Source organism: Anabrus simplex, chromosome 2 (genome assembly GCF_040414725.1).
Source record: "Anabrus simplex isolate iqAnaSimp1 chromosome 2, ASM4041472v1, whole genome shotgun sequence".
NCBI lineage: Eukaryota > Metazoa > Arthropoda > Insecta > Orthoptera > Tettigoniidae > Anabrus > Anabrus simplex.
In genome coordinates, this window is record NC_090266.1 from 378,945,221 (window position 1) to 378,965,316 (window position 20,096).

The 20,096-nt window shown below is 36.8% G+C and overlaps 1 protein-coding gene and 1 long non-coding RNA gene across 2 annotated transcripts in view; one reads left to right on the forward strand and one right to left on the reverse strand.

Moving 5' to 3' along the window:
* Positions 1–20,096, forward strand: part of Bruce (BIR repeat containing ubiquitin-conjugating enzyme) — a 1,406,664-nt gene that overhangs the window by 1,145,159 nt on the left and 241,409 nt on the right. The window contains exon 56 of the mRNA XM_068225988.1: positions 14–228. Coding sequence (XP_068082089.1) covers positions 14–228 — 215 coding nt within the window. The remainder of the gene's footprint in view (positions 1–13; positions 229–20,096) is intronic.
* LOC137498535 (uncharacterized) lies at positions 11,153–11,934 on the reverse strand. Its single transcript, XR_011017817.1, has 3 exons — positions 11,903–11,934; positions 11,589–11,786; positions 11,153–11,347 (listed from the first exon to the last, which is right to left on the reverse strand). It is a non-coding gene; the product is annotated as an uncharacterized lncRNA (long non-coding RNA).

A 20,096-nucleotide genomic window follows, 5' to 3' on the forward strand; every position in this document is an offset into this window, starting at 1 on the left:
TTCATGTTTCTAGGTGACATCTATAATGGCGTTGTAACATGTACATGGCATACTTCACCATTCCAAATCCTTCGCCAGCTCTTTGAAGACACTCCTCCTACCACAGATGATGGGGTCCTTCTCCGAAGAACAGCAATTGATATAGGTGCCATGCATCTTATCTTTAACTGCATTTCTGTTTTGACTCATCAGTCCAAGAATAGTAATCTTCCTGGTATATACAATGAGGTAAACTAATCTTTGTATTTGTTAACAATGGAGTACTTCTTAAAATTTCACTATTTAATTCTTAGTTGGTAATAATTTTGCTATGATGAAGTTGCTGTAAACCTCATTGCCTATTTTCTGAAGGAAAAAAAAAATCCTTTTATGGCAAAAATTTGAAAGTACATCATGAAGGATGCCTACTGGTGCTTTCAGCCCTTATGATTGGGAAGAATCTCACTGTAGTTGTGGAAATATTGCTTGCTTTTGTGTCTGCAATGATCTATAGATGAAAACTGTGCAGGTATCGCACTTCAGCCATGTGGTTGTCAGTGTGAACGTGTGATTCAATCTCTATGCTAATAACTGGATCTAAAGTAATCGCCACGTAACGAAATACCCCAGAAAGTAAATATCGCCGCCCGATGCTCTTCTTTTCTCTTTTTTGTAATGGCTGATCACTGCTGCCAACCTGCATGGTTACATATTAAAATCACCAGACATAACCAAACAAACTAACCTCAATGTAAACACCGATAATAAATGTTTCCCTACCCTAGTAAATGATAAAAGTTAAGATGAAATAAATCAAGATATTCATAATTAAGTCGGTTTCCACGCTCAATGAGAAATTTAGGAAATAAACACCCTTTCTCACTCAAATTAATGTTACATATATCTGTCTTTATTTTGATATGCAGTAGGCGTACTATAACCATATTCTTGAAAATAGGGGCGTGTTAAACGATGCAATTTGTTTAATAAGTCTTTGCAGTGTGATTTTCGAAAGTCCAATGACTTCCCTTTCTTTTGCGCGAACATTTCCTTCTCTCTTCAATACCGGTAACCCGTAGCCTAAGGAGAGAGATTGGGCATATTTTCAGCCTGCAGGCTGGTTATATCTTCACGGTTATCATGAAACATATAGGAATACTAATGTGCCAAGCTACGTGAACGGAAATTAGGTCAGCTTCAAGCTCACTGCAGAATTGAATATTAGTTCTACTATCTACTTCTATCGTTTTCACATACACCGAGGTGCCAGTATTTCGTCCCGCAAGAGTTCTTTATGTACCAGTAGATCTAGACATGAGGCTGGAGTATTTGAGCACTTTCAAATACCGCCGAACTCGAATCCGCCAACCTGAGCTAGTCATACATTCTCTCCTTCACTCGCTTAAAATAATGTTAAACATTTCCTGCCTTTATTCTGATTCTGATGTATGCATTACTATAACTGCATTCTTAAAGGAAGGGGGGAGGGAATATAGATTGAATAATTCATTGCGATTTCTGCAAGTTCAAGGACTTACCACATAAGACATATGTCCTTCCTTTTAATAATAATGCTAACAGCTTTACATCCCACTAAGAACTTTTACGGTTTTCGGCATTTGGCATTTTAAACATATTTTCAGCTTACAAGTTGGTGTATCTCAAGCTTTCAACATTACGGAAACCAACGTACAGGAGCACTATGAGTCAAACAACATTACCAGATTTTTACATATATATTGGCTTAAATCACATGAAGACAGGTTGTGATGCAAGAATTGGATATGAAAGAGGGCTAGGATTTAAAATGTAAATAAGCGTACAGACACAGCACTAGCCTGAAATGAAAATGACGGGCAAAAAAAAACTTCAGACCTGCCAACTGTGGGGTTCGAATACATCACCATCTCCTGAAACCAAGCTAACAGCAATGTGATCAAACTGCACAGCCAGTTCACTCAGTTTCCTATGACGCGTAATAGGCCTACCACATGGGCGACCCACTTACCTGTATATGGATCTTCAATTCTTCAATTATACATGTATGCAAAAACATTATGCACCTTAGTAAGAGGTACTTCCCTAGTTGGTTCTCTGATTGGTGCACGTATAACAAATATGTTTGGGAAGAAATACTTTTATTTTATATTTATTTATATCATAAAGAAGTCATGTTGTCATAGCAAAACGAATATGCAACGAAGAAATGAATCCGAAGAGATAAGCATTATTTACTGCATTAAATATTAGTTTATTTACATGTTAAGCGATATGTAGTAGTAATAATAATAACAACAACAAACGTGTGCAATAAGGAAAAAGGAAATAAATACAAGTAAATATAAATATAATTTACAACATTTAGAGCCATTCCATGGTCACTGAATTACAAAGCAGGGGTATGAATAAACAAACATAATAAACATGAATACTAATATTTAAAAAGCAAAAAGCAAAGTCATCTCCGTACAAACCATGAAAGCCATTGGAAAGGGGGAAGGTGAAGGCTTCCACTATCCATGACGTTGGCACTTGGTGGGGTGGGGTGGAGTGGTTAGCTCAACGCATGACCGCCTTTGCCCCCAATAGTTAACTGGTACTCATTTATCATACGCAAAACATTCCTTCCAAATTACGTTAAACCTCTGTCACTCATTATTATTATTATTATTATTATTATTATTATTATTATTATTATTATTATTAATAAATTGCAAATGGGAAATACCCCGGTGGCAACGGTCACTTACAGTAATGTGATAATAAAGTTAACATAATTACCCAACTACAACAAACAAACAAACAAACAAACAAACAAACAAACAAACAAACAACAAGAGTACAAGAAGCAGATATATGGAAGGAAAATATAACAAGAATTACTGCTAGTTTAATATTCTAAATCGAGCAACATCATATACAAATTCACACACAACTTAAGTATTTACAGTGCTTAACAATTTGGCTTACAATATTATAGGTTGACCTTACTACTAGCTTAACATTATAAGTGAAGTTAAACCGTAATTACCCTACAACAACAACAACAACATTACAACAAGCAAGAAATACTACTAATTAAACTTTCTAAATCCAGTGTCATTATATACATATTCACACACAACTTAAGTATTTCCAGTACTTAACACTACAAATTACAATACTATAGATTGAACTTACTACTAGCTTAACACTACAAGTGATAATAAAGTTAAATCATACTACCCAACAACTACAACAACTCAAGTACAAAAAGGAATTCCATGGAAAAAAATATTACAAGAAATACTACTAGTCATTCTAAATCCAGCATCATGTACAGTTTCATACACAATTTAATTATTTCCAATACTTGCTACTATGGCTTACAAAACTATAGATTGAGCTTACTACTAGCTTAACGTTACAAGTGATGATAAAATAAAGTTAAAAAACTTGTTAATTAACCAAGAACAACAACAATTACAAAAACATGAGTACAGCAAGCACTTCCCTGGAAAGAGAATACCACAAGAAAAAGCCTCCCAGTTTCACAATCGAAACCAAGCAGAAAATCACAAATTCAGTGCCCGTAATTTACAACTTTTACTTTTCATTTTACACAAATGGTCTTCTTAAATGACTTGATACCAGAAGGGAATCTATCAAAGACTGCCGCAGGTAATTTATTCCAATCCCTTATGGTCCTGTTGACGAAGGAAAACTTGCCCACATCCGTATGCTGGTTTCTGGCCCTAATTTTATGCTTATGATAATTTCTCGATAAGTATGAGGGAGGTTAGATAGATAGATAGATAAAGAATGGGTGAACCCTGCCTTCGCAGGGCTCCACACGTAGGTCTGTGAAGACCCTTTGTGTCCCTTAAACGGGTTTGCCTAGTCCAGACCTAGTGCTCCTATAAAGGATACCAGTGCCCGGATGTTGGCATTCCTGATGTCTTCCAGGCTCACGAAATGTGAGCCAAGGTATCGATGTCTAGTGCTTGCAAGAGCCTCACACTGACATAACACATGCGCGGAGGTCTCCTCCTCCCTACCGCATCTTCTACACATCGGATCCTGACTGATTTTCATGATGTGTAGGTGTCTCTCTAAGGTATTGTGGCCTGTCAACAGTCCAACTACCATTCGCATTCTGGTCCTATTCAAATTTATCAGGACCTTTTTATAACTTTGGCTAGGCCCTTTGATAAGTTCACGTGCCTGCCTTGCTATAGTTAACCTCTTCCAAATGTCTAAGTGAGACTGGTTTGTCCACTGGGATATTACCAGTTTCACGCTTCGGAGTGACACTCCCAGGAAGGGCTCTGGTCCTATAAAAGGACCTTTTGAGCCTTGTTTCGCTAGTTTGTCAGCTTCTTCATTTCCACTGATACCTGTGTGCCCAGGGACCCGTAATAGGGTAACTGAGCTAAATTCACACAGCTGATCTAACATCCTTTGGCATTCCCATACCATTTTTGATGTTGTTTTAACTGCACATAGTGCTTTTAATGCTTCCTGGCTATCGCTGCAAATAGTGATACAATGAGGGAGGTTATAACCTATTCCTAATACAACTCCAAGCAGCCCTTCCCGTATAGCTCTTATAAAGACCACACAGGCGAGCTCTAGTTCTTCTAGATTCAAGACTTTCCCAATTAATGGTATTCCTTCTATTCCCAGTTACGAAACGCATCGCTCTTCTTTGAACTTTCTCTAGGGAATTTATTAAACCAACATGCAGATCCATATTCGAGAATGGGTCTTACAACCTATTTATAAGGTTTATTTAAACCTACTAGGGTGGTGAGCACATAAATAAGAATTCAATGAAAGTATTTTCCTTCTGGACCTTCATGCCAGACAGATTTTTTTTTTTAAACAAATTTTTTTTCACTATAATATGATTTATCTATAGAGCAAAACCGCTATGCAGTGTGCGTATCATGACAATCGAGATGGAATTGGTAATGTACTATGTATCTGTAGAGCCTATATACGACTTTTTACAATTACTTCTAAAGTGAATTTCAGCTGTGTGACAACGCTGAAAAGACTATGGACTTAGAGATTGGCATTCCTGAAGAGGGTTTTCTACACTTTCCCATTTTCACACATTGATTCAAGAGTCTGTATTGACTTGTGACAAAACCACTGTATTCTTCCGAAAACCACTGATAGGGACAGGTTTGGTTGTGATCCACCGAAAACAAATTATAATGACCGGTTAGGTAGTGATCCATCGAAAACCACTGATTGTCGCAGGGTTAGGTTAGGTTTGACAGGATTTGTAATTGAGCGACTGTTGTCATTGAAAAAACTGTCGTGACGACTGAAGGCAATAAACATAAAACTGAATCCATTGGTCTACAAAGTTTTCATTCAGTAGATACGCTAGGAACTGGCGAACCAAAACCGTACATACAAAGTTTACAGGAATCAACAAAACAGGATATTAATTCGTGGTACTCATTGTTCTTTAAAGAGAAGAAATATCCTGTCAACAATAGCTGCAGTGAACATGCTTTTTCACTATTATTGTCTGGCCCCATGGCTAAATGGTTAGCGTGCTGGCCTTTGGTCACAGGGTGTGGGTTTGATTCTCGACAGGGTGGGGAATTTGAACCACCGTTGGTTAATTTCTCTGGCACGGGGGCTGGGTGTATGTCGTCTTCATCAACATTTCACTATTATTGTGTAAAATAGAAACTTACTAGTTTTGACAAGTACAGTATGTTCAACAGCGACTCCTGAATGATGACGGGCAGGATGTCCAACCTCACTAATCTATGTTCCAGACTATTTCTACTTAAAAAATTGTATTTGTCCTTTAATGTGATTTTGCAATTTTTGCTGAATATTTATGTGGCTGAAATGAAGGTGGATAAGCTATATGGTCTCCTTTATATAGGAAGAATGTATCGTGGAAATTAACTCAATTTCGGTTTCATGTACATTACAGTTTCTCTAAGATATATTGATAGTAATTCAGTCATGTACGACGACGATGTATTTCATGGTAAAGACAGCTGCCTCTGTGGATCAGTGGTAGAGTGACGGCCTCCAAATCCCAATATAGCGGGTTCAAACCCGGCAGAGGTAGTCGGATTTTTGAAGGGCAGAAAAAGTCCATTCGACACTTCATGTCGTACGATGTCGGCATGTAAAAGATCTCTGGTGACACATTTGGTGTTTACCCGACAAAATTCATTAAATCTCAGCCACAGACGCCCAAGAGAGTTTCGGTTTACTCGGTCTGCCATCTAGTGGGCCTAGAGTATAACGGAACGTCAAAATTGACGAGCAGACAGCCAGATGGCGTCAACTTGAAATGTCTGCACATGGTAGCTGAGGCCATACGATTATTATTATTATTATTATTATTATTATTATTATTATTATTATTATTATTATTATTATTATTGTTATTATGGTAAAGACGAATTACTTTGCAATGCTATCTATCTTAATGGTAATGTACTATGTACCTCTACTAGTGTAGGCTACTGAGTGCTTGATTCGAAGCAGTGTATCGATTCATTCAGTGTCCGAGTGAATTGATTCACAGGAACGGCAAGCTCACGGCACACAAATCATGCACAATCACGGCTCAGTGAGCCACACGACACACACGGCTCCTTATAGGCACACTGGACACTGGCGGGGAGTCGAGCTTTCGCTGCAGCGAGCCACAGTGAATCATGGCACACTGAAAGAATCGTACGCAGTCATGGATCAGTGAGACACAACACACACATGGTTCATTATCGGTACACTGGACATTGGCGGGGAGCCGAACTTCCTCTGAAGCAATACATACAGAGTCATGGTACACTGAAAAAATCGTATGCTATAATGGACTCTCGAGCTCAGCTCATTTGAAAATAATACCTATTCGCATCCACTGTCCTCTTCTTACAGGGAGTTTTAAACAATACATGGATTTATTTGCAGTGTTAAAAAGATAGAACACAATTCCAAAGTACCTAGGTTGTAAGTAGGTAGTCAGTTAGGTTATTCTAATTACTGTATTAGTTTAATCAATCAGTATCTTTATAACTACTTGACGTTCGACAATTACTTAAACTCAGCTCTCTAGCCTCCACACCTGGCTGAGTGGCTCAAACGGTCGAGGCGCTGGCCTTCTGAACCCAACTTGGCAGGGCCGAGCTCAGTGCGGTGGTATTTGAAGGTGCTCAGCCTCATGTCAGTAGATTTACTGACACATAAAAGAGCTCCTGCAGGACTAAATTCCAGCACCTCGACGTCTCAAAAAAAACCTAAAAGTTGATAGTGGGACATAAAGCCAATAACATTATTATTTAGCCTACCCTATGACTATGAGTCATGCTCATGACCACTCGAAATTGTCTGTTTTATATTTGGAAGAACCACTCGGTATTCTCTTAGTTTGTATGTCGCATCATTGCACAATACTTCAATAATCGAATCACGAGGTTACCGATGTACGTGGACAGTGAGTATGTAAGTAGACTGATGCAATAGATTAAATAAATGATGTTTAATCAGAAAACCAGTGGGCTACTGTACATCTCCTGTAGCCTATACAAAATATGACGATTTTAAAAAAGCCTCTGCTGATAGAAAAAGACATTTTCAAAGATGACCGAGTTAGCTGGCCGTGCGTTTAGGGTCGCGTAGCTATGAGCTTGCATTCGGGGAATGGTGGGTTCAAATCCTACCGTCGGCAGCCGTTAAAATGGTTTTCGGTGGTTTCCCATTTTCACACCAGACACATGCTTGTGCTGTACCTTAATTAAGACCACGGCCGCTTCCTTCCCACTTCTAGCCCTTTCCTATCTCTTCTATCCTCTTTGTCGCCATAAGACCTATCTGTGTTGGTGCGACGTAAAGCAAATTGATTTATATTTAATATGTGGGCTACTTATTGTGGACACAGGTATTTTTATATGTAATTCTCTCTATATATATATACAGTATACGTGAGTTGTGACTTTCAGAGAACTGTGGAAAACCATTAGATAGTGTATAAAATTTAAGTTATGTCAGTATTTTAACAGGCGTACAATGTTTACATCGTGTATTGGTGACAGAGTGCTGTCTCCCTCTCTCTCTCCCCCCCTTGCCCGCTCCTCATCACATTGCGCCACAGCAGTTCTAGATAATTCCACTCCGATTGGACACTGATCCCCACCTGCACATCTATACCGCCCTGTAACTTGTAGATACACAATTCCCACAATTTTGAAATGTAACTTCGTTATATCAGAAAGGACGGGGCAATCAGAAATGTATTATTTCCCAGCAAAGTTATAACATTCTTAATCTCATGGAATGGCTCTTACAATAGTACAGCTAACTCCTCGGCTTCTCTTCTTTCTTCTTCTTCTTCTTCTTCTTCTTTATCTTCTTCATCTTCTTCATCTTCCTCCTCTGATTCACTGCTTCCATGATGAATGACTAGTTCCTCCACTTCAGGAAGACCTCTCACCTCATTATTGTAGAACTCGACAATCTTCTTCTCAGTGTGTTTTACTTCATTTCTCCACATCTCTGCTGTCACCTATAAGATATATTGAAGTATCACAACCTGACAAGTATATTATAAACTCCACTTGCATATATCCAATAAATAACATTTCCACTTGGCCTACCTGATCAAGAGATTCTTTCCACACAGCTGTAGCTCTGTCCAATCCGTGACCAGGTCTTGAAGCCACTGTTTTGTTATAATACTGTTTTGCCACAGACCATACAAATTCGATGGCATTGAAAAATGAGTGGTATGGAGGAAGTCGTAAGACAGTATGGCCTTCACTGTGCAGCATCTCATCAACAATGTACCTGGTTTTAAAGAAACAGAGAAATATTGTTATGCATACATGAAAGTCAAATACACGAGTGTAAACAACATTATCTAAACTTATGTTTACGTGCTTCGGTACCTCTTTAAGTGACTTCGATTCATATTACACAACCTTTGCAGCTCATCTTTTGTAGCATTTTCTGGTGGAGAAACTCCATTCTGCCTTAACCATGACTGTAAATTAAAGGAAAAATAAAAATTAATTTCTGTAACATCATTAAACATCATTCAGTAGAAGGAAATATTCAATTAAGTATAATTACCACTAATTGATCCTTCCTCCATTTCGTTGTTGGTTGATGCTCAACAAGCTTACAGTGATATGGTGCATTATCCATTACAATAACACAGGGTCCTATATTTCTTAATCCTACGATTAATTGCGTCTTCACCCACATCTGAAATTTCTCGCTGTTCATAGCACCATGGTAATCCTGATTTCTCTTCAAGTTTGTAGCAAATATCAAATCAGCACCTGTAAGAATTTTAAGTTTTAGTATGAAGTTATTTCTTCTAAAAAAAGTATAGGCCTATTAATAAAAAATGTGATTTCTGTTGAATGATACAAAAAGCTGTCTGATTTTAAGTAAAACCAACTACTGTGTAGCAAAGTCACCTGATGATGAAGTCAATTAATTATTACTTACACTACTTTATCGTAACATCTCTCATGAATGTATCTCCATTAGTAGGCCTATATCTGGATTAGAAGTCCACGATCACTTGCATAAAAGATATAAGTATAAACACCCATTTCAATACCTTAGAACAAATGTAATTGCTGCGAACACTGAACCTATATCAGGCAGTAAGAAATAAGAAGCTTGGAAGGTGTTCAACAGTCAGGTATCAAGCACTGATTCAGGTGGAGATTGTCGAATGCAGAATAAACATAATAAATAGGCCTACAATACAAGTAATTTACTGATACAAATATCCAGTAATATTATATGAAAATACACTGAGTAAGTTTTGATTGAAATACCTCTCTAAGGTTAATCATTGGCCTAAAGTGAATACCTGCAAGTCTTTTTAATAACAGTGGAGAAGTCAAAATCAAAAACCACGTACAGAGCTCAATGAGCGGTAAGTTATAATGCCACTTCCGACCTAGTGCCAGTCAATTTCAATCAATCAGTCACCACTGATCTGCACTTAGGACAGAAGATGTAGTTTCAGGGATAGGCCTAGTATTTTCTTCAATAATTGCAAAGAATTTGGAAATTTATTGAACATCTCCCTTGGTAAATTATTCCAATCCCTAACTCCCTTCTTAAAAAAAAAAACAAATATTTGCCCCACTTTTCATCAACTTTATCACTGTACTGTGATCTTACCTACTTTTAAAATACCACTGAAACGTATTCGTCTACCAATGTCATTCCACACCACCTATCCACCGACAGCTCGGAATATACCACTTAGTCCAGCAACTTGTCTCCTTTCAGCCAAGTCTTCCCAGCCCAAACCCGACAAAATTTTTGTAACGCTACTCTTTTGTCAGAAATCACCCACAACAAATCGTGCTTCTGTCTTTTGAACTTTTCCAATTCTCAAACCAAGTAATCCCAGTGAGGGTCTCATACACAGGAACTGTACTTAAGTTGGGGTCTTATCAGAGACTTATGTGCCCCCCCCCTGCATCCGTACTACAAACCCTAAATACCCTCATAACTATGTAAAGAGAGATCACCTCACTACAATAAAATGAAGTAAAATAAAGTAAGAACATACCAGGTACAAAGCCATCCTTCGTTCCAGCATGAACAATAACCAGTCTTCCTCCCTCAGACACAGGTCGACGAATTACTCCTTGAACATCATGTCCAGATTTGTGTGGTTTATTCCAGGAGTATGTGGGTGACCCTGAAAGACAAATGCACAATTGAAACCAAAGACACCTGATGAAGATAAATTATTCCAAGATTTTTTTAATATAAAATGTAATATATAACATATATATTCACCATTCATAAAAATCCAAGTCTCATCCAAGAAAACAACAGGTTTTGGTTTCTCACTGTCCTTATTACGCATGTATTCCCTCAGAAAACAGGATCTCTTAAAACAAATGTCTTCATTTTCTCTAACATACGCATAGGGATCACCTTTACTCCACACAAACCCCATGGCCTTCAAAATTCTTCTTAATGATGTTTCGGAGCCCTTGTACAAATAAGTGTCATAATTTGCTTTCATGTGGTCAAAAACCTTTCTTACAGTTACGACTTCTCCTGTGGGAAGAAAAAAGAGAGTTACAAGGGACTCAAAAGAGCTGTATGACAATACATGCACAAAACATTTCTGGGAGCTTATCTCACCTGCGTGCCAATTTCTATAAATAATGTTGCAATAGATTCCTTATGAAGTCACCTTACCTTTATGTAATTTATCATAAATAAACCTTGCTATCGCTTCCTTAGAAAAACTGTCTATGCCGGTCACTGGATGTTCACGCTTTCGGCGTTTACCTGGTGTAGAAAATTCAACTCCCTTCTTGAAATTTCCTATTACTTTTCGGACTAAACCGAAACTACACTGTAAGAATACACACACAGAAATATATTACATACACATATACCGTAAGTCAACATGAATACACAAAGGTTAAGTCTACGAACCGTATCGAAGTCGACACAAGACATGGTACCGGTATAGGCCTAGGCCTACATGATCAGGTTAGGTTAGGTTAGGTTCAGAATGAAATACTGCTCCTTTTCAACTGATTGTCATTATGCCAGAAACTTATCATAGAAACAAGATAAAAACGAACACTTACCCCAGTTAATAATGAAACTCTTGCCATTAGCTTCGTATCACTACGACTGATACCTTCTTCGTCGTCTTCCTGTTTCAATTGCTCGTAGCAATGTACAAGCATTTCTTGACCTGAAGCTTGTAAAGGACGTAACCTTGGTTTCCTTTTCGGAGGAGTTTTTGCAGATTTTTCTTCCTTCTTAGACATCCCAATCGAATTCTGTTCGTATAAGTATGGGACGAAATAGGAACGTAATTAATAAAATGATGTGCTCATCATTTCACACAAACTATGTTATTAAATGCATTATCCGAACATGCCACAATTCTACTTACCTGGTATTAGCCAAATAGATTTACAATCCCACAGAAGAAGAAAATATGCTTTAAATATTCTCGCAAATGTATCGATAGTGACTTTAGAGGCAATGCGGTGGCAACACACAATTCACGCTAGAACAGTGACTGAACGTTGCCAACGTGCCAGATTAACGGTAACAGTAAGACGTCGTATCGGCAAGTAGGGTCCCTAAACTGTATGGTTACCGACACTGAAAAAGACCCAACAGCAAGAAAAGTCACTATAAATCAATACCTTAATATTACAGGGGAGAAAGGGTAAGGTTGCACCCTTAGTGTACGTCCTTACACGGAGAGGACTATAAATTAAGCACATCTTTCTTTTCCATGGCTGAATATATGCCCACAGCGTGGGCACTCACAACTATCATTCGGGGTTGGCTCGTTGGATCAGTAGAGTGTATTCTCTCTGCTTCTATATCAGAGCAATAGGTGTGTTCATCCTCCTCAAGGTATTGCAAGTGTTCGCCACCACGTAGCTCTTTCGCATCCTTAACCTCACCATGCTTCTGGGATACCAAGAGCTTTCTGTACAGGAAGATCTTTATCATGCCACTTGATGTGCCCATACCAGCACCGTTGTCTCTTGTCTAGTATCTCACTGATAGTGCTGATATCCTCGCACGCGATATATATTTCACTGGAGACGTGCACTAGGGAACCCGTCCTCTCTCTACAACAGGTGAAGAATTTCTCTCAGAGTAACAGCGTAAGGCTGTATGTATGTATATATATATTTTTTGACATTTGATTGCAGATATATATATGAGTTGGAGAGAGGAGGGCGAAGGCGAGGTTATGACACAAAACACACTCGCATGCGCACAGAGAATATGCTGGAAGATTGTAGATTTAAAAGGACTGCAGCGATGGTGCCATCCAGCTGTTGGCAAAGCAAAATCAGATGGCAGTAATGCTGCACTTGCCATGGAGTGCACAATCATAGCCGGCAGGATAAGTGAAAAGTTTTTTCTGACTTACAAAGACGGAGGCGAGTAGAATCCGTTTCAGAGTGAAAGTAGCAAAATCTTTGTTTTTCTTTGTATCCCTAATGAGTCTAGAAGAAGGTTTGCTATTGATTATGTTGATGATTTTGTTTACAAAATCATTATCACAGTATTACCCCGCATTTATGTTCCCGGCTTTTACATTTTCCTGTCTTTTACAGCATTTTTTGTTGGTCCCCTGAAATTTCCTATGCTCACAATGTATTAAAATCCTCAAATTTACGTTTGCAACATTTTATGCTTCCCGCCATTTACTCCATGACAGGCCGTTCGAAAGGAAAAATTTGAGGTAAAATGGCGTCGCAACTAACCTAAAACGCTTTGAGTAACCATGGTATGACGACCAAATCAAACAACCGTGTTCTATAATAACACTTAGAACTCTCAGTATTGAACTTCCGCTTGACGACCAACGCAGTGCTTTCTTTGATAACAAGTGTTTTCCACAACGTCCTAAAGCTTACTTTCAAATCCGACAACGAGTTGAATTAACTCTAAATCTCACATACACACAAACTTACCGCCATAATCCTATGACTTTTGAATGCAAGTAAAAATCACCCAATAGAAATCAAAAACATGTATAATACTGCACATACAGTATCTGGGTAATGGCAAAATGCAGAGCCCAACTAAACCGCAGAGGAGGAGGAGGAAGAGGAAGAGGAAGAGGAGCAGAAGAAGAAGAAGAAGAAGTAGAAGAAGAAGAAGTTATCAGGTGTTAGCTTTATTGCTAAGTATAGTATAAGCCACAAGAAGGAGACGTTATCAAGTGATTCATTGTTTGTCTTGCCCGAGTTTGTTATATCACGGTTATTGTTTTACACTTGCGTTTGTTGTTGTAGTTGTTGTTATTGTCGCTGATTCATCACATTTACATTTTTGATATTTGTTACATTTTTGTTCTTGTTATGTTAGTTGAGCGGTCAAAGTAAATTGCCACGATCTTCCTTTCCCGTTGTGTGTATTCGTTAATCCTTCTTTGTTATTGTTTTCATGCTAATAATGAAAAAAGGGAAGGATAGAGAAACTTTCACTACGGATGAGAAAGTTTGAATATTAGAAAAGATTGATTCATACCGTGGAACACGTGTTTCATTGGCACGCGAATGCAGTTTCCTGTATCCACGCTGAATACAGTTGTGAAAAACAGAGGAAGCATTACATCAAGTTCTTCAGAATGCGGACCAAACTTCAAGAAAAGGATGTATGTGTCATACTACAAATACGAGAAAATGGAAAAAAATTCTAAAAAGTTGGTTTAAAACTTCAAGAGCCACAGGCATTCCAATTGGTGTGCTCTTAAGGAAAAAGGCGCTTAAAGTGCCAAACATTCTTGGCATTGAAAATGTCGGCGTGTCTAATGGCTGGATCGACTGATTTAGGAAAAGGTATAACCTAACCTATAAAACAGTTTGTGGGGAATCTAATGCAGTTAATGATGAAACTGTGGAAGAATGGATCGATAGAAGATTGCAGGATCTGACCAAGGATTACGAACCCAGGAGCATTTTTTACCTAGATGAAACTGGACTGTTTTTCAGTGTGTTGCCCAGCAAGACTTTGGCATTCAAAGGAGATAAATGCCATGGTGGGAAACACAGCAAGATGAGACTCACAGTGATGTTGGGAGCCAGTGCTGATGGCTCTGAGAAGCTCCACCCCTATGTGATAGGGATATCTAAAAAGCCTCGTTGCTTCAAGAATGTGTGATCATTACGTACTGCCTACGATGCCAACCATAAAGCTTGGATGACCTTAGATCTTTTCTGACAGCAATTAATTGCTATGTATTAAAAAATCGTTGCGCAAAATAGGAAGATCCTTCTTTTCATCGACCGTCGTCCTGCACATCCCGTTGATGTTAATTTGAGGAATATGCAGTTTGAGTTTCTGCCTGCTAACTGCATAAACAAGCTACAACCTATGGATTTAGGGGTTATTCACTCCTTTAAGGCACTCTATAGGAAGAACCTGGTGCAGCGAATTTTATTCCTTATGGATACTGGAAAGGATCCATCATCGCTTAAAGTTTCATTCCTGGATGCGCTTCACTTCATTGCAAAGTCTTGAGCCATGAAGCAGACTACCATCTCAAATTGTTTCTTGAAACCAGGATTTTTCAAGAATCATCCCGAATCTCAGCTGCCAGAAGAAGAAGAAGAGGAAGGAGGAGGAGGAGCAGAAGAAGAAGAAGAAGAAGAAGAAGAAGAAGAAGAAGAAGAAGACGAAGACCTGCTACCTGATGTATGGAGCATGTTGCTGTCAGACTGCACTACTGAAGATTTTCTTCAGGTAGATGATTCTGTGATCACTGCAGACAAAATGAGTGATACTTATCAGGAATCTGGTAGTTTCCTTGTTTGTTTTTATTTATTTATTTATTTATTTATTTATTTATTTATTTATTTATTTATTTATTTAATAAATGTACCACCAACAGAGACACTCTCCAATTATAGGTGGCTTTTACAAATTGACACAAATAACGAACTACCAAAAAGAAGAAAAAATGAAAATGCTATGTAAATGAGATGATAATGCTCTGTATGGAATGGATGAAACAATATCTGTTAATACATCAAACAAAAAAAATTGTAACCAAATCATGTAAATATTATACTTATAAACAAATCACTTCGATGAGTAAAATTCTTTTAATATATTTACATATGTGTCATATTCATAAGCAAAGTCAAGATCTTTATGATACTTATTAAGTTATTGTATGTTTCACACATATAGATAAATGGAGAGTTCTCAAAAAATACAGTTTTGGAGACTGGAGTTATAAACAATTGCTAAAATCTTAAATTTCCTTTTCTAACATTAAAGCATAACTCATGAAGCAAACTATTATCATCAATAATGCATTAACAATCTTAGAGAGATAAATTTGTTGAGCTATTACACGCCTACTGTCTAGCGATACATATTTAAATTCATTCAACAAAAATCCATATGAAACATAATTTCTAAAAGATATCTTATATTTTTAATAATAAATATATCGTAAAAAGCATTTCTGCACTCCTTCAACTTGATTTTGATAAGATTATAACATGGACACCAAATTATACATGAATACTAAAGTTTTGATCAGACAATACTATTGAACAATAAGGTGAGTGGATGCGTGTTAGTGAAATCTCTTGAATTTCTAATTATAAAACCCAATTTCTTATAGGAATCATTAACCATTGTATTAATATGCTCCTTGAAAGATAAATTTCTTGTAATAATTGACAGAGTGAACAACTTTGAGTTCTTCATTATTAATTTTATATTTATAATTCAATGTATTTTTCTTATTTGAAATCTGAAGGAAACAGAATTTATTTATATGAAGTCGCAAACAGTTTTCAATACTCCATGTGTATTAGTAATCCAAATCATATTGTAATTTCAACATATCATCAACATTTTTACTTTAGAAAGTTTGACATCATGAGCATATAATAAACACTGAGAGAACCTAATTCTACTGGGCAAATCATTAATATATAAATAAAGAATAAAGAGCCAAGGTTAGACCCTTGTGGTACACCAGAAGTAACATTGTATATGTATGACTCATGTTGATTATAGCAAACATATTGTTTCTGTGCACTAAGGTAAGATACAATCAGTTTTAACCAAGGAGGGGTCAGACCAAAGCATGACAATTTTCTCATTAAAATGCCACGATCTAATTTGTCGAAGGCTTTGGAAAAATCTGTGTATATTACGTCGACCTGTCCTTGATTATTCAAAACGGCATACGCATATTCTACAAATTTTAATAAATTAGTTGTAGTTGATCTACCTGGCATAAAACCATGCTGATTAATATGTATACCGACCCTCACATGATTAAATATATGCGTGTACATTATTTGCTCAAATACTTTAGCCGGTGCACATAAAATACAAACAGGGCGATAGTTTCAATATTTTTACTGTCCCCACATTTAAAAACTGGACACACTTTTGCTATCTTCCATACTTTTGGAAAGTTTTTACCACAATGTTATGTACGGCTCGTAAGGGGAAATCCAACACATTCGAACATGCTTTCAGTACGCACGGCGATATTCCATCAACACCACATGACCTTTTAATTTTGTAATAGCTAATATATATTTCTTTTCATCCACGAATTCTAAAGATAATGGATAATTAACATATACATCAGATGAATCAGGAATATCATAGCTTGGTGGTGGTTTCGAATATACCGATCCAAAAAAGGTTGCAAGCCATTACTATCAAGTAAGATATTGTTAAATTTCATGCCATGTTGCAGACCTTCCTTGGTATTTCTTTTGCATGTAATATAGCTCCAGAGCTGATTAACATCACTTTTGATATTCTCTTCAAGTTAGAAATATAATTCTTAAACATTTTAATCATCACATATTTTATTACTCTCCTTAACTGGTTAAATATTATCCTACTATACTCTGAATATTTCCCTCGCTTTCTATGGATTTCCTTCCATTTCAAGTTATTTATATTATGTCTTTACAAAACCATGGAGGATATTTTTTCTATGTGTGAAAATTCTTCATTGGTACCGTTTCACAAAATATGGAGTGTACCTGAGCATAAACATACTCAACAGCCTGGTCAGCATCTGTAAATTCTACAATCCTAGACCAATCCATTTGCTTGAATATTTTATACATTTGAAAGAAATTAACCCCTCTAAAGTCAAATAACTGCTTAGGTTGTTCAGGTTGTTGTGAAACATGGCTACGCTCTCTGCTTAATAGTAGTGTGACTGCAATTGGCGGATGATAACTTTACTCCTTAACTAAGGGGCACTCATCTTTATATACTGTTAATGTGTTAACATTTGTAATTATAAGATCAAGTGTATTTCCATTTGCATTAAGAATATTATTGACCAAATGCAACTGATAGTGACATAAACTCAGCTAAGGATCTATATGCTGGTCAAGAATTTACAAGATTACTTTGCTCACCAGTAATTAATGGCAAATTAAAGTCACCATCTATAATAAGATCTAAATTTAAAAGGTCCTTATTAACTTCAAACAATCTGTAGAAGTCAAAATATGCTTCCAATTTAGTTGCAGGTGGAAAATACACTGACATTATTACATAACTGTGACCATTAAATATAATTTTTACACAAACTGCTTCATTATCACCGAAATCTAACTTTATTTGTCTTGAAACTATAGAACCTTTAACAGCTATTATTGCTCCTCCTCCTTTCTTTGTACCTCCACAATCCTTTCTATACACATTAAAATCCCTACTAAACAGTTCACTGTTAACAACACGAGATTGTAACCATGTTTCCGTAATCAACAGAATATCATATTCTGATTCAGTATCGTTAACATAAAACTCTGAAAGTTTAGTGTTTAACCCTCTTACATTCTGGTAGTAAATATTAATCGCATTAAAAATCATTTTTCTCAAAACACAAATGTTACAGTCTAAATCATTTAACCCTTTCACATCGTCAAGGGTTTTTTATTTAAACGCCTGCCGATCACCCTCTCTTTTTCAGAGTTTAATGTTACTTCCATGATCTACCCATAGAAAAGCATAATTTCTCTCCTCCTTATTTTTTCGAGCTTGACCAAGGACCTTTTTTCATAGGGACGTCAAACTCTGGTTTAATAACACCATCTCAACTCAGAGAATCCAAGATGAGATGCAATTAAATCCCTTTTAACCTTGCGTTTTTGAATGAGTTCATTCTTGACACTATGGTGTACAAAATTCACTACAATGGCACCTGAAGCTTGATGCAATTGCCTCTTCGACCTATGACATGCATCAATCGATTCATTCTTGATCTCCACTTTTAATACTCGACCTACATGTTTAACAATTTCATAAACATCCTCATAAACTCGTTCAGGAATGCCTAAAATTTCAACCGTGTTACGACGACCATACTGATCAAGTTCATCTAACTGTCTTTATAGCGTACACATTTATGGTACTCAAGTACTAAAACTCCAATCTTATGATATATCCATATACTGAATTTTTTAATAAAATAGGTTTTTAGTTCTGAGCTGCCCAGTAATTATTTATAATACTACAGTGGATTTTATAGCAAAATTATTATCATTTAATTTAGGATATGTGAGTTGATCATTCACTCGAGTTTCATTGAAATCTGTCTGGTCAAACCCAAACACTTCCCTTGTTAGATCAGTTTAATGAAGAATAAGTATTATAGAAACATCCCTGGAGGAAATTATGCTAGTTTTTATCTTATATACTTCTAGCTATGAAATGCACATGAGATTTGTAAACTATCAACATTACTGACACACAATTTGATCTCTAGCTCTTAATTTGCACTCTTACAGTCCAGTAGCAATGATCCTTTGTTCATTGACAAATAGAAGACTACACCTCTGCACACAAGTGTAGTATGAACAGTGCAATGGAATGCTCTAAAATGTTTTTTGTACTAACTTTATACTGTCCCTGTTTTTACCATCAAGGTAATTTGCCCCAGACTAGTCAACCGATCCCAGGCGTGCTCAGTCCAAAATATGATAAAAATAATGCCCTAAAATACGTACACCCTGGATCTTGATGGGGAGCATATAACTAAATACGGACACGGTGAGGTCAATTAAAACTACAAATAAAGCAAGGCGAAACATGGCGTCAGTTTTGGAGGAAGATCTGTTTATTAAAAATAAACAAGATAAATATTTAAAAAATAGCAAAGTATCAAATAATCAGATTTACATGACTCAGAATTTTTCTTCTTCTTCTTTTCCAGCTGGATAAAGTCCATCTTGCGAATCAGAATATATTACAAATACACAAGTATGCCGACACACATACTTAACATATAAAATCAAATTTTTAAGTTTTCTTAAATTTTTATTAATTTTAACACATGGGCTTGCGTGCTCGCACCATGCGTCTGGCTTTACTTTTTGCTAACACTTCTAACTGTAGACGAGTACATTCCCCATTTCTGCACACTTGACATTGCAGTGAGGTCCCTAACCTTAAGAAAAGACGTGATATAATACTCAAAAGGGGGAGGGGATAAAACTAACCTAACTGTACAATATATAACACGCTGAGTGGTAAAACATCCTGTGCATAAAATACACATCTCGAGTCATGAGCAATCTCATGAGAACAGCAAACAATGTGGATTGGAACCA